Genomic DNA, 25,524 nt, shown 5'->3' with positions numbered 1-25,524 from the left:
TTGTTTCTGGCAGGTTAGAGCGGTGTTTTGGTTTAATCCATATTTACTTCTTATGCTTCGGTATTTTCTGCATTCATGTAGCAGGTGCTAGGTGGTGATTTGTAGGTTGCAGGTGTTGCAGAAAGGAGGTTCTGTTTTGGTTAAGAGGTATTCGTGTGTGATCTTGGAGTGTCCTATTCGAAGCCTAGTCATAGCTATCCTTTCTTTTCTGCTTAGATTGTTATTTGGTATTTTTTGATAGAAATGGTGTGCTATGTCATGTATCTTGGCTCTATTCGTCGTAGTCCAAATTCTGTTCCATTCTTCTCTTTCCGCTTTGGTCGTTGAAGCTAGAAGGTCTTGGTGTGGGATTGGGATGTTGGTTTCTTTTGTTTGGTCGATTGTTGCTTGTTTGGCTAAGGAGTCGGCTTGTTCGTTTCCTTCGATTCCCTGGTGTGACGGGATCCAGGTGATTATTATATGTTTGTTTCCCACTATTTTCTTTAGTTAACGGGACGGGACTATGCCGAGCAGAAAGTTCAGTTCTTTGCCACGTGACTACCTCATTGTATCACACACTATTTCATTAAATAAACCATTCGTTTCTTTTCCACTCAGAAGTTTGTTATATTTCACTACATTTCCTACAATTTATATATAATCCTACCTAGACGACTTAGGATGGCTTCCGATGGTTTACATCTTTCTTATTTTCTACTTCTATAGCTAATCCTTAGTGTCTACGTCTTATGGATCTAATCTGTCTTTTGTTCATCTTCTTGTAGCAACTATAAGTAAAAGTAAAGCAAAAGGTAAAAGGTACTACAGTGTGAAAAGAAACTTTCTACTGTCTTCTACTATTGCCTTTTCAAAAGAATTATTAAATATAGAATTGAGAAGTTACCGAATCGTGGATCGATCGCGTCCAAAATACAAAGGTCTTCACACGAAAGTAGGTATTGTATTCTCTAATTATTATTAAGAAACGTTAAACACTTTGTTGCTTATATTCTCTAATAATTTCCTGATACAGAAAACCCACAACTACGCAGGAATAGATCCGGCCTTACCTGAAGTATTGAGTTATGTTATATAATACAATTATGTTCTCCGACTGTTTATTCTCGTATTCGTGCAACTCCTTAGAAATTGCAATTGTATTGACTTACAAGAACTACGCAGGATGTGATGCTACAGAGATAATTATCGAGGATATCGATGGTCAACTAACGATGGTTCCATTATGCCCATTAAAATTCATAAATAAGAAACATTCTGCCAATTTCTTGCCGTCGATTTCACAATGGACACCAATATGATTTGACGTCGAGCTCCAAATATGCCTTCATTACTTTCTTCTCCTTTCCTCCTGCTCCAATCACCTGCATTCAGTGCCGAACATTTAATACCATTGAATCTTTGCCTAACAATAAATTTAATGTCAGGAAATTTACCTCACCCCCAAGCAATCTGCAAGTAATTACCCTGATCAAGATAATCGTCTTTAGTTGTCCAAGTTATCCTTGGAAACGGTGGTGGTTGCCGTTGCGGTGTCGTAACTGTTGCCCGATAAAGCGAATCGATTCCTCGATACAGCGCTGCCGAAAGTGAATAACACAATGGCACCAGGGAGCCGCTCGAGGAGAAGATCCACGCATCGAAAATCGAACGGGGCGAAGCCATAATTCTATCAACCGGTATTGTTTACCCGGCGAAAGGAGGATCGTCGATTCGGCGGCGCCCATTTTTATTGTCGTAAATCTGGCAGCGTGAATGTGGCGGTCACGCGCCGTTTCCCGGTGACTTGTTGCCCACGATCCATGTCCCCCCTGGGTTTTCGTGGCTGTGGGCCACGAGCCTGTGAACGAAACCAGTGCCAGAACTCCGCTGGATCCGGTCGGTTCCCCGTACTTCCTGGCTTCTCCGCACCTCCTGCTGCCCTCCGGCCAAAATATCGCGAACTCCTGACACCGCCACCGCAATATACTTTCTATAGTTCACCCTTCTAGCTGGGAATTTTGTACCTTGCCACCTGAAACAGTTTGACTTCATTAGATTGATTTGAAAGGTCAAGATTGATTTGAATTGCAGGCCAGACGAATTTTTTTTCTTCGATCAAATGGTGAATGATCGATGAAAGGTTATTCCGCGTGGTGAAATAAGTCACACAAACACGTAGGAAAGATACTTTCTAAGAGGCCTCGCCTCTTTAACAGAAAATTGTACAAACCAACAATTATGTATAAACTGTAACAAATGTATAAATTGTTACAGTTTATACATAATTGAAATCTCTTTATATAATAATTCAACCAGGAAGGATTAATTAAAATTTGGTTCAGCAGTATATTTGATGAAATTTCTAAATTAAATTTTCTCGGAAACGTCGACAAGAGAGAAAGTGTATTCCTTGTTCTCAACTTATTTCTGATCCATCAACTTCTTGCGCCACACCACGATTTCGGGAACTGTGCTGTATGATTTCATCCGTAGTTTGTGCTTCTAGTACCTGTGTACTCGTAATCGGGTTGCATTTTTACACGATCCGATACGAGCGAAGAATTTCGCGGGTCTGGGCGTTTTCCAGGATTAAGTAGGGGCACGTAGAGTGCACGCTAATACCCGCTACCTTGCGAACCACTCGTTTTCCAGCGAGCACGCTTAAAAGGGTCGCGTGCCACGCTCGCTTGCTCATTATTACGCACCGTGCCGGCACGGTGATTTATGCCCGAAATAGGCACGCCGCCCCGAGAGACGGCTGCGTGTGTATGAGTCAGTGATACCACTTAAGGCCAAATCGCAGAGTGATGAATTGACTTATTGTCGGACGTAAATAAGAACGGCGGGGTGCCTGTGTTTTAACTTAGTTCAGACGCGATTAGCGTCCATCACGTTGGCCCGTGTGTCGCCCGTGTATATTAACCCCTTGGGCTGGCAACTGGTTCGCGGACCATAACGAGTGACCGAACCGTTAACAATAATTCGTCGCGTCCTTCTTCTCTCTAACTCGTCGGTATGATATCGCTGGATAGGAATTATTAAGAAGTGATAAACTTATCATTCGTTTCGCCTGGATTACATTTAAATATATACTTAAAAATTGAGAAAATGTTGTAAAAATTCTCAACGTACGTGGCAGGAAGTTAAATTACTCGATTCGCCGACGGTTTCTTGCTCGAAAGCCGGATGTTGCAACCATCGGCATCGAATGCTCCGTATTGTATTGTTGCCAACGTTGTGGCTTGAAAGAGCGTACTCAAAGAGTATACTTTAATTTATATGCGAATTTCATTGTGAATTTTTCGAATGCTAGAATCCCGCGGAGTTAATACAGAAAATCCATTTTGAAGTTGCGTTCATTTCTTAATCTCTAGAATTTTTTGTTTCAAAATTGTAATATTTTCTCAGTTTTAAGTATATTTAAATAAAAAAAAAAAAAAAAATAGGTAAAACAAATAATAAATTTACTTCTCAATAATTTCTATCCAGTGATATCGTACCGACGAGTTCAAAAAGAAAGCGACGAATTATCGTATGCGGTTTGGTCACTCGTTATGGTCCGCAATCACTTGCCAGCGCAAGCGGTTAACCCTTTGCGCTGGAATGACGTGCCACGCAGAGAATTTCCTGTTTCAAAATTGTAATATTTTCTCAGTTTTAAGTATATTTAAGTATAACCCAGAGAAAACAAATAATAAATTTATACTTTTCAATAATTTCTATCCAGTGATATTATACCAACGAGTTCAAAAAGAAAGCGACGAAATTAATGTATTTGGTCACTCGTTATGGTCCGCAATCAGTTGCAAGTGGGTTAAGGATGGTACAGGCATGATGATCCATGAAATTCCTTGATCGTAATAACTTCGAGTGAAGAGACCATGAAACAGAACGATTAATTGAGTAAAGTGAGTAAAATAAGATTATTGGAATCTATATGTACCTACTACTATATTTATTCATGTATACACGTACCTATTTATCATAGACTGTTGAGATCTTCTTCTTTCAAGAAATTTCTTCCAGAAACTATAGACGTATATAAATTATTTTGTGTCTTCTTTACTTTTCTTTTAAACGGAAGAGCATTTGTAAAATCGAATTTGCGTGACACAAGTCTTCGGCTATACGAAAGGAGCTCTTGTAAACTATAAAAGAGAGAAACCACGGTTGTATATGCGTGAATCAGCAAAAACCACATACATGAATGTGAACAATGAATATATCTCCATGAATAGATCAAGAATTTGAGAGGAAAGAACTTGGTCCTGAGAAAATGATGTAAAATACTTAACCGGTACAGTCGATAATTTTAATTGTCGCAATGAAGTTATTCGCGGGAGTCAAGCTATTGTAGATGGGAGAGTGATCAGCGAACACGATCAAGTAGAATCGCTGAGAAATCCAGAGGGCTGTGGGTTTTTTTTTCGATACGATGCGTGAAAGCAAGGGAAACAAAGCGTGGCACGCAACTGGCTCTTTAAAGTTGCGCGAGCAAGCGAATCGGTTGGACGACTCGCGCCGAGTAATTGGCTCGCGCCGTTACAACGCGATCTTTTCCTGGTAAAACCGCAATTAATCACAATTAAGCGATTGCCGGTCTCGTGTCGCGTCGCACAACTTCTCCACCATCGCCACGGTCACTGCTAACCGTATAAGTGCAGACGATTTTGCGTGTAGCGTGTCAGTTTTTCTGAAAATAATTAAAAATTACGTTACCGTACGGCGGAAGTGGTTATAAAACGTCTAAGAAAATTACCACGGTTTAAAATGGATTCATTTTCAGTAAGAGTGATGTAACATAAAGTGTCTCGTTTTTCAAGTATGACAGTGTAAATAATACTGGGCATCTACGTATGTCAACATACAGACATTACAATAAAAATAGATAGGCATAGATACTGCAATAACTACTGCAAATTGAAATCATTATGAATTATAAAGAAATAAAATCCAACCCATAATTTGTTTCATTCGCTAAAAATCAATGATCACTACATTTTCGACGTTTTGTATATCTTAATGTCTATACCATGTGCATTTTCGTGCATCATCTTTAAATTTTCCATAAACCCATGAATACTCACAGTCTGATAATTTTAAATTTTTGTCCTAAATAAAAGCTTGATGGTAACTGTAAAAACTAATTTCTCGAAATATCGTTGATAGTTGATAGCGTCGTTAGCATGCATCATCGAGATTTTGATCTGATCTCATAGAATTCGAGAAACAATTGTGCAAATCTTCCTCCGTCGCGTATTTCGAGACGATTCGAACGACTGCAAAAAAACAATGTCACGAGAGTTTAATGTCCCTTACGGTGGAGAAATGGTAGGAGAGGAACGGAACCGGAAATTCCGATATAAAATGTCGGAGAAGCAAGGAAAAAGGAATAGTAACGATAATTGCGCGAAGCTGCGTATTGACGTCGGTTGAACAGAGGTGTGCATTTGGATGTTGCCCAAGTTCCAAGTGTTCCAAACCAAGTCGAGCATCTACGACGTAGACGTGGGTGATTCCCCTTCTCGCAGGCCCTGGTAGCATTGTAGCGACGACTGGAACAGCCAAAGAGTGTAGCAGCTTGGAATAGTGGGCCTTTGATCCTTCACCGTGGGTGCTGTAACGGGATTACCCCGCCCCGGGTAATTGCTCGTGAATGCGCAGATATACGCGTGACAATAGGAGACTGTCGCGTCGATTCGAAGTGACGTAACGTGTACTGACGTACACAACCGTCGATAACTGACCTCTGAACCTTAGTGCTCGCAAACACTGGCGCGATACAAACTTCGGAGACGGTCTAATTCTTATCTCTTAACCTTTTACCTTGAAACATCGTTTTCGAAATATCATTACATTGACCTGAATGCGGAGAGCTCGAAGGTGACTACAGCCAATGAATCAAATATAACTCTAGTCGATCAAAGAAACGTGAAGAACTTGCCGCGTACATTAAAGATACCTACAGTTAATTTGATCTCAAATTAGTTTACACTACTTAATTTATGTTTACGGTAAAGACTGCGCGTACATTTAAACAAGAAAGCAATATTTTTCGCTGCGATTTGTTTCTCTTCGTTGTTCGTTATTCGAACAATATTGAATATATGTAGGTAGTTGTAATATAAGAACCGTAGTTTCCCTTCTGAGAATTGCGTCTGATTTGAAAGTTAGGAAGACTAGACAGATTGACACAAGCAAGTTAATGAAAAGTGGTCTGATGATGTTAGTCTGTACAATAGGCAGAAGGAACTTGTTGACTTTCTGAACAGTATGATTGGTTTGACTGGTTCCTCTTACATCATGCAGCTGAACAGATCACACAGAGTGGTTAAAAGTTTCATCTTTAGATTTTGCGTTCTTGTCTCCTTGTCAATGTTTTAGTTTAAATCAGACACTGTGAAATTCTATAGTAAGAGTAATTTACGCTACGGCGGATGAAACAGCTGGGACAGAGATGCAAATGAGAGCTTGGCGGGCAGGTGCTGCATGCTAACGCAGCGTAACACCAACTGTCTGATTTTGCCTGATTTCGTGTATTTCCGTCAAACTATAGAAACATAGAGATACATCTTCTGCAAAATCTCAACTTCCTCCTGCTCTCTATTATCAAGATTCACCTCTTCTTTGCAAAGAAGTTCGCGTCTCATACACTTCTGCTAAAACTATGAAAAAAGTGTAAAGAAGATCTTTTCCCAAAAGTAATATTTAAAACTCACCTCGACAAGACATCGACCCATCAGCAATACATAAAAATTATTGTCCTCTTCGTCTCTCCATCTTCTTCCTTTATATTGAAAAACAATTTCAATATAAAAATTATATTTCGTATTTCTGCAAAAGCTATTAAACTATAAAAAATCATTTCGCTCTTTTTCCTTGCTCAAAATTCTATTTTCGCCTGAAAATCAATGTTTGAACTTCGTATCTATGACAGTCGCCCGAACACAGAGAAAGGAATACAGTGGAGATTTCGGAACATCAAGATTCCGTGTCGTCGTCGTCGTCGTCGTCGTCGTGTCAAAGGTCGTCTTTTGACGTGGAAGGCCACCGAAGTCATAGTCCTACGGCTACACTGATTGCGGCGGACCCTCGCGACCCGAGGCGTTGCATCCCTCGTCCAAGATTGTCCCACGTTCCAATCAGAGACGAAATCAAATTGTTTAACACAGCGGACACCAACTGCTATTTAGAGGCAGCATCTGCCTCGCACAATCAAACTGCAGGATTCCTGCGGGATGCTCCTATCGTGTTAGCTAAGAAAAGAAAAACAGAAACGATTTATGACATTTCGAAGTGTCGTGTCTCGTTATTAACCCTTCGCAGGCAACCTAAGTTCGCTTACGTAAAATTTTTTTTTTTTCTTGGAAAAACATTTCAAAGATTCAGTTTAAAAGTTGTATAAAAATATATCAAAGACATGAACGACTCAGATAATACGACAATATGCTTGCCTACAGCCGGCTAATTTCTCCTATGGTTTATATTTGAAATATTGGGAGGCGATACTTTTTATAATATGACTTGAAAAAATTACTTTTTATAATAACTATACAGTTCTCAAAAATGTAGAACATTTTACAGAAAATACATACACATATTTCCAAAGCTTCTCTTAATCTGAATCGTATTCCAAATTTGTCAATTTATCGCACGTATTTTCATAAATGACCAGAACCGGAAGTATCGAGACGCATTATCAATTCCAATTTTAATTCCTTTCCTTCCTAATTGTTTATTCTCACCGTACTTCAATTCGTTGTTGTTCTTTGCGTTTGTTCACTCAGCTTCCACTTGCAATTAGAAACGGTTATTCTGCTCGATATCAAAGACTGACCTTCTCGAACCAATTGCCAGCCGATTACCAGGTTTCGACGGTTTTCGGGGCAACGAGAAGATGAAACCGATAACGCGATACCGGACGACGACAGGGAGGGGGCGATTTCCCGTAACGAGAGCATATAACAAGGCGAAATTAAGGGGCATTGTGCCTTAAACAGATTGCACAGTGGCGCGAACGTGACCGGTGGGCATGTTTCCCCGTTGCTCGATCAACTTGCACGTATATACACCATCGTACGTAAGTCACTGGACATTTTGGATAAGGAGAAATGAGCTTTGACACTCAACACATTGTTTGTTACTACATTGCCGATTTTTATGTATTTATTTTAAAGCACAGAATATGAATAAAGTATATAACCTAAGAAAAGTGGCGCTTTCTAGTGAAATTTAGTATGCACATTAATTTCCTATCGAGGTTCTATTTTTTTTAATTATATTCCTACAGATATGGGTCTGTGTAAAACTCCGTAGTATACTTATTACTCGATTAAATTATATATATAGCTGAATTAGACTGAATTGTTTGCATTTAAATTGAATTGAATTCTTTGTATTGAGTGGAACTGTTCTTTAAATTGAAATAAATTCTTCGCATTCTCAGAGTTGAACTTTCCACGCTTTTCTGAATCGAAGTGACTTCTTTACATTTTCCCAAACTCAATTCCCCATGTTCCCCGAATTTTCTAGAACTTCTGAATTATATCTTTCATCTTCTTAGTAACAAAATCCTCTCAAGAACAAATATTCTGTTCCATATGAATCTTTCTCATTTCCTCATAAATTATTCATACACATATTTATAAAGTTCATATTTATAAAGTAAAGTTCTACAAAGTTGTTTCTACTCATCTACGACCTTAATCATCAAAATATCAAATTGTACTAATTGTAAGATCAAATTATCGAGTGTCCAATGACTTATAGGCAGAACTCTATACGTACGTATATACAGTGCAAGGAGATAAAGCAGCAAAGGAAGGTATGAAACGTTGATGGAACGTAGAAAAGCGGGGAGGAACGTGTACGGACCACTCAGCCCCGTGTTTGCCTACACGGAAATCCTCTCTAACGGATTCTAACGCTCGACCGAGCTTGTACTTTTTCATCTTCGATGAACCGTCGATTTTCCCTGCACCCTTTTTCTAACTGGGCTTTGCCATTTACATCGTTCATATTCCTCTGCAACTGCTTTGCCGATGATAGAACCCATTTCTTCATTTCTGTTGGACAAAGAAAACAGAATACACATAGTGATTCCAACTCTTTACACACTGACGATATTTAAAAATATTTATATAAATGTTTCTAAACCGTGAATTTGTCTAAAGTAAGTCTAAACTAGAGTATTTGTTATAATACATATATGATGGATAAATCCAATTTCCATTTGGGTTTCAAAGAAAAATTTAATAAAATTTTTATTATAAATATTATATACTTTAAATTATAATAAAAATTTTTAAATGCATAAAAATCCGCGTATCACTTTAATGTGACAATTCATGACTCGTAGAGGATGACAGGAGAATGTTCAAGTAATATATTCTTGCTTCGTACATTACACCTTTCCAACTGCAATTAAAGCCAATCGATATGCTTATAAGTATTATCTTACATTTAATACGTTCAAATTATTTGAAAATTTACTTTTGTTTTACCTTTTGTACGTTATCTTTCTCTATACTAAAAGTTCTAATAATACAAAAATTTAATTTGAAAATCGTCGTAGGTGATTTAACTCCGGTCAAAATTTAGATTCTGAAAGTTGCAAATAAAAATGTTTAATATTTAATCAATCTGATTAAAGCTTTATTTTGCGCATACGAACTTCTTGCGAGGAATTTAAAGAAAACTTGAAGATTGTAAAAGCTAAAGTTAAACCTCTTTTTTTTTTCTCAGTGTTTGAAATATTCATCTTCCGGAATTTTAAAATTGGATTTTTGGATATGAAGTTTTAAAATATTCAAATGACGCTTGAATTCCTCATTGTTTGAAACTGGAATTTCAGAATTTTCATTTGTAGCACCCAGAATCTTCAGTTTTTCGAAGATCTGCTTTTAAACTCCGAAAATGTTTATCTGTAAGAAAACTTAAACTAAGCTTAAGAGAAAAATACGGTGTACAAGTTTCTGTAAATTTGTCTTTATAATTGAAACGATATGTTGAGAATAACTGGTAATTACTCTCTTCCAGGATACGGAAGCAGCTTATCCAAGTCAGCACTGGACACGCACACCCACCTCAGGCAGCCTGGTATGTAGTAGGTAGATATTTTTGAGAAGTTAAAGCACTACACCTTCTTAGTCTACAGCAAAGACAGAAAGAAACAAACTGTTAGGAAACCTTATTGTACTTTGCTAATCCTCTCCATGCGTTATATCTTATCAACGATTGCCCTTTAGTGAAAGAATAAATCTAATGAAGAATTGGGACCGTTGAAACAATTTTGAGTAATTAAAGGAATGACGGTGGGTACACGCGAGTCGAGGAAATTATCACGATCTACGAAAGTACGCGTGGCTCAATCGACGACGATTTTACCGAAGTAATTGCACGGAATGACCTTTACGATTATTACGTTCGTCACTAATCACGCAAACCCCCTCGTTTCTGGCCCGACTTTACAGCGCCACGCCCAAAAATGACTCCTTCCGACTGATCAATAGCTTTAAATAAGTGGCTCCGAAACGATCTCTAATATTTCCAGCCTATCGTTACAAACGTTCGAAATTAAATTGACGAAATCTTATCATTAATCTAATCTATATCATACTTTATTATAGATTATTTCTAAAAAAATAAAAAAATAAAAACGATAGTTCCTAATTAGATTATTTCCGTAAACTTTACGCAACTTGAACGAACGAAATTAATTTTGAATTAACGTGTCTCAACGCATTCAGTTTGAACTTCAAATGAAAAGTTTCGAATTTAAGCGTATCTAGTACACCAACAGAATTAAGATACAAAAGTAAAGGTGACATCTCTTCTTCGGTTCGCGACTAAAAAGAACATCATTCGTGCTTCATTTACACAAGATAAAGAGCAAATAGAAAATCTAGAGTCACGGTAAATCGGTGTAATTCTTCGTTGGAAAATAAACGAACGGTTTCTATCAATGGAAGAGAAGAACCAGATCCAACTTGAAACAGGGTCACTGACATCCGCTGAAAATCTACATTTTCTTGGTTGTGCAGCATCATAAAACGGTCGGGCCCTGTAAGAAACAGTGGCGTTTCAGTATTTCTGTTGGCAGTTCCGGTTCGTCCCCGTCCCTTTTAGTCTGTTCAGCAGATAAATGGGTGTACCGCGCTCCTTCCCATTATTAACTTGTAAGTGAATTACCGTTCGATCGAAAGACGATTACTCTGCCACGCATTTCAGGGGATTCATCGGGCGAAACGACCTTTGAGGTCCAGCAATTCACCAGCTATCCCCATCGTGCACGTCCGTCCCCTATCATAATCGGTCGAAATGTATTTTTATGGGAGCCGGGAATCAACGGCAGCCAGAAACTGTATAGTTTCATTGATTCGTTTTCTTTTACTCTGTTCCTCATTCTTGATTCTTCTTCTGGAAGTGCAAGTTGCTTCCGAGTTGTTCTCTGGAAAATTTTACATTATGTACATTTATGTAGAAATATAAAGAGTAACTTGTGTAAAGTAATTTAATGTGACTGACACGTCTGACTTGTCTGATCTTCTGAATTCTCGACGTTATCTGAATTTTTAGAATTGAAGTATTAAATCATTTCAATCTCTTGAACGATCTGATTTGTCCAAATCAACTTAATTCCTTAAGTTTTGTTCCTTGAATTTTCTCCTTGGATTTTAATTATGAACTGAATTGTTTTGATTGCTTCAACTGAAGTCTGCGTTCTCTGAAAATTGAACTGCTTTTTCCAACGTAATCCAACTTTCGAAATTTCCAAAACTAAACTGAAGCAGACGATATCTAAGGAAACCGCGCAGAATTGTTCGAACAGCGGTCGATCATCGTAAAGTCAAGCTAAAACTAACCAAGCTAAACCCAATTACAAGCTTGAAGTTAATACCTACGTAACCGCCAATTCCTTCCATATTATATTACATTCATCAGTATGTACACGCTACATCTACGAACGCTATCTTAAAAAAAAAAAAAAAAAAAGCGAAAAACGAGGAAACGTGTAATATTCTGGCAAGGAGAAAGAAAAGATTGTTCTCCGCATCTGTCACGCGAGGGCCATAGCATTTTGATCATTTAGCTCACGCTTGGTCGGAACGCGATGCTCAGTTTAACAGTGTTCGCTCTCTCACAAGACATTTGTGTTCGCCCTTTGAACCACTCCGTCGTTCGTTCCTTCAATTGAAATTATTATGATCCAAACGAACTCTATTCTATTGTAGGGTTGCGATTATATCCTTTTGTACGGTTGTAGGGCACTCCAGGTCTGAGCAGTAGCGAACGACGGTGATGACGCATTGTAAGGCTTTTAAAGGGCGATACAGGGAGCACTGGGAAACAACCGTGTAATGGATAGGTATATGTTCAGGGGAAATACCGAGGAAAGAAGAAGAAAAAAAAAAATTACAATCGACTCGAGTAGAAAAATACAAGTTTTTCTTTCCGCTCTTGTTCCTCGCTTTCGATGAATTTTCCCTGCAATTAAATAATTATGTACAAAGGTAAATTATGTACACTAGTAAGGGGACATCTCGAATTTTTTTTATGCTAATTTATATGCGAAGGAGTGATTGTAGGAAACTGTGTCTTTTGTCAGTATAGCGAAAGGGTAAAAATAATCTCTCAAATTTGAGGGCTGAATTATTAGTTTCTTAATCCTTAAGTAGAGTGAAATTTACAGAAAGGAATCGTTGATACATTTATTAAAAAATTACTCTATGAATTTGTGTATATAATTTATGGTTCAAAAATGTTCCCTTGTAAAATTAATTTTGACGATCCAATGATAGTTAATCGTATAATCGATTTTTAAAAACTCGCTACTTACCATAATATATCAGACTAACGCAAATATATTCTCTCTATTGAATCTGAAAAAAAAAGCAAAACGATTATTTAAAAGAAAAAAGAAAAGGTAATCGCTTCCAAAAAGAAGCAGAGGCAAAGTTTGCAATCGGGGATAAAAGGATTGTAAATTATGAGTCGAATTTTTCCGACTGTTGTAGATCCCTACCAAATGTTCGGAGCGACGAGCAGTCGGCTCGCGAGTTCCGGTTCCGGTCAGATTCAACTCTGGCAATTTTTACTTGAGCTACTGTCGGATTCGAGCAACGCCGCGTGCATTACGTGGGAAGGAACCAACGGCGAATTTAAGTTGACTGACCCCGACGAGGTGGCGAGACGTTGGGGCGAAAGGAAGTCCAAGCCTAATATGAATTATGACAAATTGTCGAGGGCTTTGAGGTGAGTGACGTTTTACAATCCTCCTCTGAAACACACAACAGTGATATTAATCTTCCATTAGTGTATTTTATGCGGAAGACACACTTTGGTACATCCCTCCTCAACATTGTAAATTAATAGATATCCTTTACAAACAATATTTACGAAAATTATTGTAATCCATCTCACTGCATTTTTATAAGTAAAAATAAAATTTATAAAACTCTACCAAAATTGACGCAAGCGTAGTCTTTTTCAAAAAAGGAGAAACTAATTTTTGAAATGATACGTGCTTATCTAGAGGATTTTATTATGGATTTCTAAGAAATTTTTATAAGTGAGTATAGATGTAATATGAGCTCCTACGTGCAGATAAAATGTATAAATGTATACGATGCCAATGAAAACATACCATCAATTGCTATTTACGAAGACTTTGATATTTTTTTAATTAGAAGACCATCGAAATTAAGAGCTTAAATATCTTTCTCAAACTTCACCGACAATCTCCATTTAAAGATTCATGTCACGCCAGTTTTTCTTTAAATCCTTCAAATATAAATTCATCTTTAATTAGCAAAAACACCAAGCAGTTGCTCATTAAACCGCAGTTAACAAAGAGGTAACGTTCGCAGGGTAGAGAAACGCGGGCGAGGAACGTCAATATTTAACGGGTAGACGTCCGCGCGGAAGATCCGGAGAGAAAGTAAATTCGTTGATCGAAAGAGGATGGTGGCGCGCAACGATGGCATGGCGGTGGTGGTACAGAGAAGCCAGGGGAGAGAAATTTCAATCACCGACAGTCAGACCGACGGCAGACGCGGCTATTATTTTTCGATCAGATCGACTGATTATATTACGCTAGACTGCTCCACTCACTCTCTTTCTCTCTCTCTCTCTCTGTCTCACTTTTGCTTCTTCTGTTTCTACCCACCACCACTATTGCTACCCCTTCGTATAGCGACAAGTTTCAGGCTGTGACGCGATGAAAAAAAAAAAGGAAAAAAAAAAAGAAAAAAAAGAAACGCTTCCGTCGTCGCGGAAGCGTAGTCGTTATCGGCGCTGGCAAATAGAATTTATTAAATAAGAATCTCCACGCCGGCTGCGTAGTGTTCGTAAATCGCTGGTTTATGACGGAACGTGGTCTCGCGATCGGCATGAGATAAGAGGATGGAAGGATGTTCAGTTTCACGAATTTTGTTCTTGTACTTTACATCCTTAGTTTTGTTTCCGATGGAAATTTAGTGTAACGAAGAAGGAGCGGAGAAGTTTCTTGAGATATTGGTGGAATCTGAAAGATAATAAATAAAGAATTATTGCTTGTTTACGATAGTTGCCGGGATTGTATGTTTTGGATATTGGAGCTTGAAAAATAATAAATGATGATACAAATGATAATTAAATGTCTTTCTAATAAAATCTGTGAATTTGCAAATTTCTTATGCTCTATACATCACAATACTAATTAAGATTCTCTTTAAGATTGTCCGTAATCATTATACATTAATACGTTCTCCCTTGTTGAATAAACAAAAAGAAATCTCGTTCCCTTGCAAGTGTTTCCAAACTAATTCTCAATTGGTATCAATTGGTATCAGTCTATGCTTAATTTCTACGTATCTAATGTCAATACTTATCATCAATACTACTATTGATACTTATTACGTTATGAAATAGGACACAAGTTAAGCTCTTTTTAATCTATCAAAAGTTACAAAATCCTTTAAAATCCGACGACACCGATCAAGCAAACCGATCAACCTCCACCAAAATATATAATCTTCTTGCATCCAGCTTGCATCGAGGCGCCCGTGTCTGTTTCCAGGTACTATTACGACAAGAACATCATGACAAAGGTCCACGGGAAGAGGTACGCGTACAAGTTCGACTTCCAGGGTCTGGCGGCAGCGACGCAGCCCGCGGCTGCGGACCCAGCCGCGTACAAGTACCAAAGCGAGTTGTTTATGTCCGGTTACGGGCACGCAAAGTTGAACCTTATGCCGCCACCGGCCGCCTCCGTGTCGGTCTCCGTTCCAGGAGGGCTTTTTCAATCGGCCTCCAGCTACTGGTCCACGAGTCCTGGTGCCAACCTGTACGCGGGACACCACACGGCCTCTGGCCATGTGCCGCCTCATTTGGGCACCTATCCGCACTACGCATGACCCACCGCCGAGCACTGGGGCGCCCTGGGTACGCCACGTTAACAAGTTTCTACTCGAGGGAATTTAACCGACCGCCGCCATCGCGGTCTACGTGTGCCGTCGGTCTGTGGATCCCGCGAATAGACCATACCAGTTTGCAACTGGTTGCAACTGTCCTGCTGCGATGATCGGCCATGTCGTTTCATCTGTCCTCCTGTAAACTTTTGTTTATTCGATACACGTTACAACAACTGTTTGCCTCGATTGGATTCTCGTTTCTCTTCATCGCTCTTTGTTGTTGGCCTGAAAGCATTGACGATGTGTTAGATTATTGATATGAGTTTCATATAGTTTTTAAACGTGTGCGTGAAACACGTGTCAGAAAATGAAAGATTTGTGAAAGATATTAATAATTGTGTTTCAGCGTCTGTATATACACGGATCAAAAATATTCGTATAGTATAATTCGTGTACATTAAACTTTGCAGAAATCACTGTCTCTAAAGATTTTACATACTATATCACGGTGTATATGAGAGACACAATGACTTTACTCGATGTAACATATGTACATCGTAAAAATGCAGCTTTACAGTTCTCTAGTCTATGAATGGCAGTGTTTTTTCTTTGAGAAAAATGGAATATTCGTTCAATGCGCGTAAAATTAAAAATTATGTGAGTTAATTTTCAAGCACGTAGTACACATGTATTTAAATAACACATTAAATATTCCTACCAAGAAATAACTATTCAATATTGTTCAAAACAATAGAACTTTTGCATTCATAATTGGCAATAGCAAAGTGAGAATCGTTTCAAAATCGTGGATTGAATATATATAAATACATATAATATTATGATAGCTTTCTCTCTTGTGCGACCACGACTGCACGATACAAATATTCAGTGACACTATTTTCGCAAGACTGAACCGTTTTGTTCACGGAGACGTGGATCTGATAGAAAGGAATCCATTCTTACTGGATGCGGACTGGTTTCTGCAAAATGGAACAACACTGAAATCGTTACAAGTCGATATCTTTTATTTCTAATTCTAGATTATTGGTCACTGAGGGATAAAATTATAATTCGAAGACAAAATTATAATTTTACACGAAACAATGATCTTGCTAAAATAAAACACTTGTGTACGATTTAAATAATCCGTTATAGGTTTGTGTTTCATTCAGTATCAAGCAAGTGGACAGATTAAACAATCCGACTAATCAGCAATATCATATTCGCTATCACGAGCATTCGATCTGGTTCCTTGGCAACAAGTAGCGATTAATTCGAATCGCTGACGTAAAAACAGGTGACGATCACACGCGACCACTCTGCCCCAAAAGCTCTCGTTCACGGCCGACGGTGCGCTCGAATTATTGTAAGAACATTGTACATACAATATAATGGATTACGTAAGTACAGGGTACGTTCGCAAGACGATTCTCATCACTCGTTTTATCACGATGATATCCAGTATACCGTCATTGGCAAAAAGAAAAAAAATTTGTGCAATAATAGGATACTGTAGAAATATAATTTATATAATTTACTTTCTAAACATGAAGAATCCTCTCGTTTTTATATTATCTATATTATAAGTATACGTACTGTAATTCAATTCCATTACAGACTTTACGAAGATCGTACAAATTTTAGAGAGCATTTAAAAGTTCAATCACTTGGCCTGCCCAACCTTTCGAATTGTTAATTTACGATAGAATCGTTATCACTCGGAATTGTTTAGTTTATTCGAATGTAATTTCAAAATATTCTAGATAATAATAAATTCTGTAGTTAACCCCGAAGTTTCAATTACGCAGTTTTTTAATATATTCGACATTTAATTAATATTTTAATATTATCGAAACTTTTTTTTAAACAATCGATTGACGATAACGCCGCGATAAACCGCGTGTCGAGAATTATCCTGTCCGAAAGGACGTCGCCTTGTACACGAATAACAAACCGGCGTACTTCCGTGGAGAAACGTCGGCGTTTCCGACTGGATGGAATCGAACATGCGCATTTTAACGAGGAATATCTCCGTGCAGAGGCGCGATCAGGCAATTTCGTGAACGGTTCGTCGAATCGACCGTTGATGACAATGAACCATTGGCAAGCATCACGGCGATCAGCGATAATCGAACACATCCAAATGAGCTTGATCGTTCTTAGTTCGCTAAATGTTTACATGTTCGATTCGGGCCAAGAGCAACGCGTGTATTATAAACTCTTTTAACTTATTTGTTACATAATGGAGATGTAGATAGAGGAACCGCATGTCGTCGTTCCAGAAGGAAAAAAATCAGCGCGAATCACGTTGCACGCGTTGTTGGCGCAAGTTCAAGGAACACGCCAACCAGTTCATTCAGCGACCAAACACACATACATGACAGAATTTCATTTGTCTGAATTTCATTTAGTTGAATGAAATTTGAATTAAAGTCTACCTTAATTATTTCAATGAGAAGAAATAGTCAGTGAACCATTGTCGTACACAGCTGTAAAAATGAAAAGAATATCTAAGATTTCGGAACATAGAGAAATAAAAATTCTTTTTAATTAACGATAGATCTCGAGATCAGTTTCATCAATATAGAACTAGGAAATTTTAATTTTTATGAGGTATTTGATATTTGAATAGGAGATCTTTTGAACGTATCTTTTGAACTGTGTACAGATCAACGTTTTTTAAACATTCCTTCGATCATGGACGAGTCATACGCTAACGAATAAACTTAACTAACTGTTTCCAAATCCAGATAAATGAAATTCTCTTATACGCAGTTTACTTTTCTTCGCGCGATTATGATTTCATGACGAAATGTTTCAGTGCCGCGAAAAGAAAACCGTGAGCGACCAACGAAATTTCTACGTGGATCATGAATTCAACTATGCAACCGTGAAACCTTATTTTCAGTTCACCCGGAAGTACTAAGTGTAGAAATGTGTTTCTCTTGATCCTGGGATGACTTCTGAGATTATTTATCTGTGTAACGATGATTATGCCGGATCTGCTGGTTACCTGAAAACAATCAAATAAATATTTATCAAAATAAAATTTTACCTCACTAATATCAATATTTAAGATTACTTGTACAATAAAACTTACTCATCTATAGTTCTATGACTAGTTTTTGATAGAAATATCATTCTAAATATACAAGCATACCATTCCTGTAGAAATAACAAGATCAACGTTCACGAATCAAATATTGGTTTGCTCACTGTTTGTAGATTCATTTTCTTAAAAATAAAGAATTAGAGAATCCCCACATTACTATACGTTTTATATATTATAATTTCAAAAATAACACATAATCGATGTCGATCTCAGAACTGATTCCAGAATCGGCACAACATGCACTCCCTTGCCACGAACCGAACATCACTAGAGGAACCAATAAACCAACGACAAATCCCGGGTGAATGTAGCGCATCCATCAATCCAACGGAAGCTCGAGTCGCAATTATCGAGGTTGATAAAGTACAACGTTGAGTCATATCAAAACCGAACGTACGAAATCCTGAACCGCGTTCATTACGTCGATTCTCACCGATCAGTCGAGAGATGCGGTCGCTCTGTCTATATACAAAACATAGGGGTAGGTCTCCAATCGAATCCTGTGTACCAATCTTGAAACAACAAACGAATAAGATGAACAATGTGAATAAAATAGAGAGAAAGGAGCAAAGAAACGAAGTTAAAGGGAAAAAAAGAAGAAATTGGTTTCGCGAAAGGGAAGATCTGTCGGCGACTTACCCCTTACTCTGGAAAGGTGTACCTCTGTCGAAGAAGCGAGTAACTCCTTAAGTCGTATACTGTATCATACCATTCGTAAGACGTAAGCATCCCTAGAATTACTCTAACGATTTAGTCATAACCAACCTGTCGACCGTTCCTCGGTTTCGACCACGACGATCGTTTTCTCCGGGACGGGGAAACGACGCTCGCCCCGTCCGATCTTTTCTTCATTTTTTCCAAAAAACTAAAATAAGAAAAAATATATATATATATAAAATGAAACGAAGTAAAATGAAACGAGGGAAAAAGGAAATGAAGCAAAAAAGAAAAGAAAAAAAAAACAAAAGAAAAGAATTAGAAGAAACTGACTCCGTGGAACGTCGACGGGCCTCTAATGTAGATAGGGTGTTTTCATGTGTAGCGTAGGCGTGTAGAGAACATAGTTTTAGCGCGAGAATGTACAACAGAATGTATTTCAGTGGCGAGGTGTCCTCCTTGTGTGGCTCTGTCTTACATGTACGTATATGTATGTGTGTGCATGTATGCGTGGAAGAATGAGAGGAAGAGAGAGAGAGAGAGAGAGAGAAAGTGGGAGAGATTGATAAAAAGAAACGAAAATCGCGTACGGATGAGTGAAGTGAGTGATAGAAGGAAGAGTGGGCGTGATTCGCACAAACTGGAACACTGGGATGATAATAATAACGATGACGATGATGACGATGACAATGATGGATGAGAGAGGGCGAAGGGTGTTTGGTACTAGCATAGACCGCGTTAGGCTAGGTAGATAAGCGACCCCTTCAAGAGGAGAAAAAAAAAAATGAGTTTCGTCGATTGGAAAATCGGCCGGCTACAACCAGAAATATTGTGTAATACGGGCCACGATGTAGCAAGATTGTAAAAATTCAATAATAATTCAAATAGCTATATTTCTAGTGTCAACTTGAAGTATTAACTGGAGTATAATCGCATCTTGATCAGAGCTGTATGAAAAAAACTTTTAATACAGAGCCAATGCACTCTTTAAAATGCATTAAAACAAAGATTTAAATTAATAATAAACGAAAATAATAATACAGTTAAGTCAAATTATCTGAATCCAAGCCTCTTGAATTAAGATAATTTGATTGATAATCTGAACGAGGCTGTAATCATTCACATTTATTCCATGTAATCCTAAAGTATGCGGTAAAGTAAAATCCTAAATGGATCAGTTATCCTAGTAAAAAAAAAGTCTCATTTCAAAAGGTAGACTAAAGATAGCAACTTCAATATTAAATATTTCACGAACTATCATTCATCTCCATTCAAAATATTACCAATAGCTTTAGCTTTCCAAGTTCTACCACTATGCAAAGATCCATTAAAAACATCACGTTACATCACGTATCCATCCCATTGTAAGATATCAATCACTGCAGCTACTTAATAGTTTGATTTACAACCTCGCCATGCCGTGGCCCGCAATACGTGCAAAAAAATGGTAATAGAAAGACAAAATTGTCGAACGAGACGTGAATGAAAGAAGAGTCGAAATAGAATGAGCAGAAGAAGAGCAGCAGGGGGTGGGAAGGGGCGCTGTTGTTGTTCTTGTTGTCGTGCGCTTGTATTAAAGTCGCCATGTTCTAATTAAACGTGCCGACGGGGTTGTATCAGTCGTCGGCAAAATCAATGTAACTCTCTCCCGTATCTACGTATACACACGCACATAGGCATGCATACAGAGCACATAGGCAAGTATGTGTAAGCTTTATGCTTGCAAGTTAGGTTGACTGCAACATTGTTGAGAGGAAGAGAGGTATAAAGATTCACATCGTTGCTCTCTTTCTTTCGTGAAGCGTGAACGAAATCTGGGAAAAAGAAAGCAGACAGTAAATGAAAGAAACAGGCACAAAGGATAGCACGGTGAAACGAGAACCGGATTGAGAGTCGTGGGAGAAGGGATAGATAAAAAAAAAGAAAATAAGAAAAAGAAAAAAGGGAGGAAAAAAGCGTAAGCAACACACGGTAGGTCAGCCTTGGTTGTCGGCGGTTGGCGAATTGGTCGGGTTGCCATGGAGAACGCCGGGTATTCCCTGGATTCGGGCCCGCCCCAACGGGAAACCCCCATTCGGGAAATTCGTGGCGTCGCCGAAGCTGCCGCGGTGCCGGAGGTTTAGCTCGGCTCGGCTAATCGATTCTGCTACCAATCAGCGCCAGCGCTGTTCCTCCTCGCCCTCGTCCTCAACCTCCTCACGCCTCAACCTACAACGTCTCTCAACTTCTCACTCGACCCTTTGTGTAGTTTCTCTACACACCCCCGAAACCCTCCCTATTCTACCACGCGCTTCCAGCATAGTCTTCTCTCTTTCATTTTCTCTGTCTTTCTGTTTCTCTCTCTCTCTCTCTCTCTCTCTCTCTCTCTCTCTCTCTCTCTCTCTCTCTCTCTCTCTCTCTCTCGCTCGCTCTCGCTTGCTCTATGTGTTCCACCTGCGCATGTGTTCTTTACCATACTATGCTACCACTTTTACTTAAGCAGCCGTCTGATCTCTGTGTACGGTTATTATAGTGGGTGAGGAGCTGGCTCTTGGAGAAAAGAGCTGAGTGAAGACTAGGCAATCGACGCTTTAACCTTTTCTCTTTCTTGGCCTTCTTTAAGATGAAACGTTGCTCAAAGGGTTTATACCTGGTGAGGTTGGAGAATGGAGAACTATGGAAGATTGAAACGAGGCTAGTTCTTTCGGTTTCGTTTTGTGAAGAAAAGGAATGCTAAACAGTTTTCAAAAAAATTGTTATAGATATTTAAATTCAAATTTTAATTAGAACTTAATTAGAATTTAATTAGAACTAACAGCCTGAAAAGTAAATTCGAATTAAAATTTTGAGAAATCAACGGTATTAAAACACGTTATTAAAATTTGTAAAGGAGTTAAATATTAATGGCTACACGCTATAAATTTTTAAAGAAAACTTGCTTTTTATTCTTTTATTTTTACCTTTTTGGATACATTGAGATGACATCAGATAACGCCACAAGTCTCTTAAGTTGATTGCTTTCCCTCTGAATTTAGAAATTTACAGTTAACGTGTTAAATGTTTCTCAACCTCAGTTTCAGGAATCGTAATATAACAAGTTAAATATTATTATATAATCACTGACAAAATTCTAGCACAGTTCAAAACACATAATAGATATTAAAATATTAAAACATTATAAATATTATAAAATATTATAAAAGTGTATACTTACCAACGTAACTTACTAACTTAATGCAAAACTTCTGTAAAAACAATTACATTTAGTTCTACCTTGAAATATTTGAGCAACACGAAGTTAAATTCTTCTTTTTGTGATATTCCATATAGTATATAAATACACAAAGAATGATATTAAAAAATAATAAAACTTAACTAAACTTAAAATTTAACAGTAATTTTTAAAATATGCAAGTATGCAATAATGTGGAATTCCAATTTCCTAGGATCAACATCGAGGGGCCAAATATCCCTAGCAACACAAATCACTGAATTTTCCCCTAAAACGACGTTAAATTTCTGAAGTTGTCAAACTTGATTCTGATGTACACAAATTTTAAATATTTACAAGTAAAAATTCTTCATTGTTTAAAACAAAATAGAAAAGTACTGTTATCATCGATGATTCATTAGCTACAATAATTAAGATGACTTTGGAAACATATTTTATTACACAAAATGTCTATTTAGATGTCAAATTGTTAAGAGATGTTCTGGATTGAGTATAGATAACCTGGGGTTGGAGAACCTTGAACTATCATCGATGTTTATGAGATCGCCTGGATTATAAGTTAATGTGAAACATACGCATCAGAGACAGGAACACACGATTGACTGAAGAAATTCTTTAAATTAACCGATGATATAATCAAAATGAGTCTGAAACATTTAACTACTGGTAAAATTCTATTACTGGAATTTCATATTGTAATTACAAAATAATTACAAAATAATTTATTTTTATACTGTTCTGTAGGATCAATTGCCCCGCCCACTGTACCTGGAAAAATACGTTTGTATAGCATGAAATTTTGTCCGTATGCCCAAAGAATTCATCTAGTATTGGACGCGAAACATATACCGTAAGTAAACTAGCTTTTAAAATTTTTTTAAATCCAATTTTTAAGATCTCGTATTTTTGCAAACAATTATTTAATATATATTTTCTGTTTACTGTAATTTGCATATTTTTTTTTAGTTTATACATTCATTAACTATTGTTTATTTTTTTTAATAAATTGTTTAAAATAGACTTTAGTTCTTAACTAAAACATTTTCAAATACAGATAACAAATATTTTTTGATTACAGACACGATGTTGTTTACATAAATTTAACAAATAAACCTGAATGGTTACTAGAGAAAAGTCCTTTAGGCAAAGTTCCTGTAATAGAACTGGAAGAAGGAAAAACATTGTATGAAAGTTTAGTGATTGCTGAATATTTGGATGATGCATATCCACATAACAAACTTTACCCTACTGATCCTCTAGCCAAAGCTAAGGACAAGCTATTAATTGATAGATTTAACTCTGTTATAAATACTATGTACAAGGTATTTATTTTTCATATACACATGTAACATAAGATATAAATATGGTATACTTACAATTGGAATACAAATATTTTGGTTTTAGTTATTATATACAAACCGTGATGTATTTGATGAAGTTTTGTCAGAATTAGAATTTTTTGAAAGGGAACTTGCATCAAAAGAAACACCGTTCTTCAATGGTAATTCCCCTGGCATGTTGGATTTTATGATATGGCCATGGTGGGAAAGGTCTGATGTAATTAGAGTTCTATATGGAGATCAGTTTTCTATACCACGTGATAAATTCAAGAGGCTGGTAAGTTACAAATACATTTAATAAACGCAATATAATAATATCATATACATAACATGTAAAATATATAAATAATAAATTCTTTTTTGTTATTTACAATATTAGTTGGAATGGAAATCTGCCATGAAAGAAAATCCTGTTGTTCAAGCTAGTTATTTAGATACTGAAGTACATGCTAAGTACATGCGAAGTCGTCGTGCTGGAACGCCACAATATGATTTTAACTACTAATTGAATAAACTGAGGAGTTAATAACTTCTTATATCCTTGAATATAAACGTTCATAAATTAATATATATCAAAGTATATCATTATTTATAAATTGTTGCTAATAACTGAGTGACTATTATGAATGTTGTAAATTTGTTGCAAACATAATAGATATAAGTTTTTGTTTCTTTTACCATTTATGTAACAACTATGATAATCAAATTTTATATTATAAATCTATTTACGTATTGTAAATAAAATATATTCTCATATTAGTCTTTCTGAGAAATTTAATATCCTTATACTATTTGATCATAAATGCAAAAGAAATTACATATTTGCAAAAAAAATTATTATACAGTGCGTTTTAAAATAATTCATTGTTCCTATAACAAATGATATAATCTTTATATTAATAATAATCCTACTGAAGTACAATATATAGATTTATAAAAATCTATTGTTAATATAAATTTTGAATGACATTAAAAACTATACCGTTTCTTACAAATAGCCAAAAAGTATAAAATTACCAAAATATAAATATAATACAATAAAAAAATATAAATACAAATATTGAATAACTGTTTAATATATTACACTAATATTTCATTCCTTAAAATATGTATAATTTAAGAATGTTAATTTATATTGTTTCATAAAATATTAAGTACAATCCATAGAGCAGAAAACATGCAAAAATCATGCTTGCTGCTACCATGTAAGACTTTGTATTTTGCTTCCTCAAGCTTTTTAATTTTTCTTCATTTTTTACAAGTACCTCCTGAATTTCCTCCAGTTTTGATTCCAATTCTTCACGAGTTTCCATTGTGAGTAATTTTGTTTTGAGTCTTTTTTTCAACACATCTAGTTTATACATAGATTCATTTAACGTATCTTCGACCTTCTGTATCTAACATATAAAAATATGTTCATAAACATAGGTTAAGAGAATTTCAGAAATTGAAGTACAGAATGTACGAAATAATCATTTTTATGTATACCTTCGTCATAATCGTTTGATCTTGCGTCATTCTGACTGAAAATATGTCTATTATCCTTTCCTATTACATTAAGCACAAATTATTAACCTTTCAAATGTTCTGACATTTCTTAATATAAGATATTGTATGTACATGTGTTCTTACCAACTTGTTAAATACAAAATGGCGGAACTACGCATATAGTTACAGGGAAAATAGATCGTAAAGATAATTTTCATGAGTTTTTACTTTCAAAGAACTTTAATACGCTTAAAAATAATAAAGTTCTATGCATTTTTCTTATGTTTTATAGAATTACATATTATTGCAAGCATAATATTATAGTTTCTTATCTAAATATTTATA

The 25,524-nt window shown here is 36.7% G+C and overlaps 4 protein-coding genes and 2 long non-coding RNA genes across 13 annotated transcripts; 2 read left to right on the top strand and 4 right to left on the bottom strand.

The window, feature by feature from the left end:
* Positions 1-52: 52 nt before the first annotated feature.
* Positions 53-2,973, bottom strand: LOC122537373. 5 transcript variants are annotated; one of them, XR_006308610.1, is made up of 4 exons: positions 2,401-2,973; positions 1,434-2,011; positions 884-1,361; positions 53-767 (listed from the first exon to the last, which is right to left on the bottom strand). XR_006308610.1 is itself a non-coding variant. In XM_043670487.1 (2 exons), exons 1-2 carry the CDS (start codon positions 1,660-1,662, stop codon positions 1,237-1,239), a joined length of 324 nt encoding a protein of 107 aa, XP_043526422.1. In that variant the 5' UTR covers positions 1,663-2,174; the 3' UTR covers positions 53-1,236. The 5 variants fall into 5 exon arrangements, 1 of the variants encoding a protein (XP_043526422.1); XR_006308611.1 differs by having other exon boundaries at positions 1,050-1,361; XR_006308612.1 differs by having other exon boundaries at positions 53-1,049; positions 1,149-1,361.
* Positions 2,974-3,724: 751 nt separating this feature from the next.
* On the bottom strand, positions 3,725-5,229 carry LOC122537377. The gene is made up of 4 exons (XR_006308616.1): positions 5,067-5,229; positions 4,275-4,672; positions 3,955-4,127; positions 3,725-3,843 (listed from the first exon to the last, which is right to left on the bottom strand). It is a non-coding gene; the product is annotated as an uncharacterized LOC122537377 (long non-coding RNA).
* A 305-nt stretch (positions 5,230-5,534) lies between these two features.
* On the top strand, positions 5,535-19,068 carry LOC122537371 (transcriptional regulator ERG homolog). Of its 3 annotated transcripts, XM_043670483.1 has the most exons (5): positions 5,831-5,862; positions 10,018-10,088; positions 12,996-13,233; positions 15,038-15,402; positions 18,697-19,068. In XM_043670483.1, the coding sequence occupies exons 1-4, from the start codon at positions 5,846-5,848 to the stop codon at positions 15,372-15,374; spliced, it is 663 nt and encodes a 220-aa protein (XP_043526418.1). In that variant the 5' UTR covers positions 5,831-5,845; the 3' UTR covers positions 15,375-15,402; positions 18,697-19,068. The 3 variants fall into 3 exon arrangements, with proteins under 3 accessions (XP_043526419.1, XP_043526418.1, XP_043526417.1); XM_043670484.1 differs by lacking the exon at positions 5,831-5,862 and adding an exon at positions 5,535-5,621 and having other exon boundaries at positions 10,018-10,077; positions 15,038-19,068; XM_043670482.1 differs by having other exon boundaries at positions 15,038-19,068.
* LOC122537372 lies at positions 18,047-25,354 on the bottom strand. 2 transcript variants are annotated; one of them, XM_043670485.1, is made up of 3 exons: positions 25,180-25,354; positions 24,957-25,088; positions 18,047-18,384 (listed from the first exon to the last, which is right to left on the bottom strand). In XM_043670485.1, the coding sequence occupies exons 1-3, from the start codon at positions 25,207-25,209 to the stop codon at positions 18,166-18,168; spliced, it is 381 nt and encodes a 126-aa protein (XP_043526420.1). In that variant the 5' UTR covers positions 25,210-25,354; the 3' UTR covers positions 18,047-18,165. The 2 variants fall into 2 exon arrangements, with proteins under 2 accessions (XP_043526420.1, XP_043526421.1); XM_043670486.1 differs by lacking the exon at positions 18,047-18,384 and adding an exon at positions 23,970-24,164 and having other exon boundaries at positions 25,180-25,346.
* On the bottom strand, positions 18,654-21,904 carry LOC122537374. The gene is made up of 2 exons (XR_006308613.1): positions 21,770-21,904; positions 18,654-19,348 (listed from the first exon to the last, which is right to left on the bottom strand). It is a non-coding gene; the product is annotated as an uncharacterized LOC122537374 (long non-coding RNA).
* On the top strand, positions 22,706-24,450 carry LOC122537370 (pyrimidodiazepine synthase-like). Its single transcript, XM_043670481.1, has 5 exons — positions 22,706-23,017; positions 23,096-23,201; positions 23,430-23,673; positions 23,756-23,968; positions 24,071-24,450. The coding sequence occupies exons 1-5, from the start codon at positions 22,993-22,995 to the stop codon at positions 24,194-24,196; spliced, it is 714 nt and encodes a 237-aa protein (XP_043526416.1). The 5' UTR covers positions 22,706-22,992; the 3' UTR covers positions 24,197-24,450.
* Positions 25,355-25,524: the final 170 nt, after the last annotated feature.

This window comes from Frieseomelitta varia, unplaced genomic scaffold (assembly GCF_011392965.1).
Source record: "Frieseomelitta varia isolate USP_RPSP 00005682 unplaced genomic scaffold, Fvar_1.2 scaffold_905, whole genome shotgun sequence".
NCBI lineage: Eukaryota > Metazoa > Arthropoda > Insecta > Hymenoptera > Apidae > Frieseomelitta > Frieseomelitta varia.
This window is presented reverse-complemented; position numbering and strand designations above follow the sequence as displayed.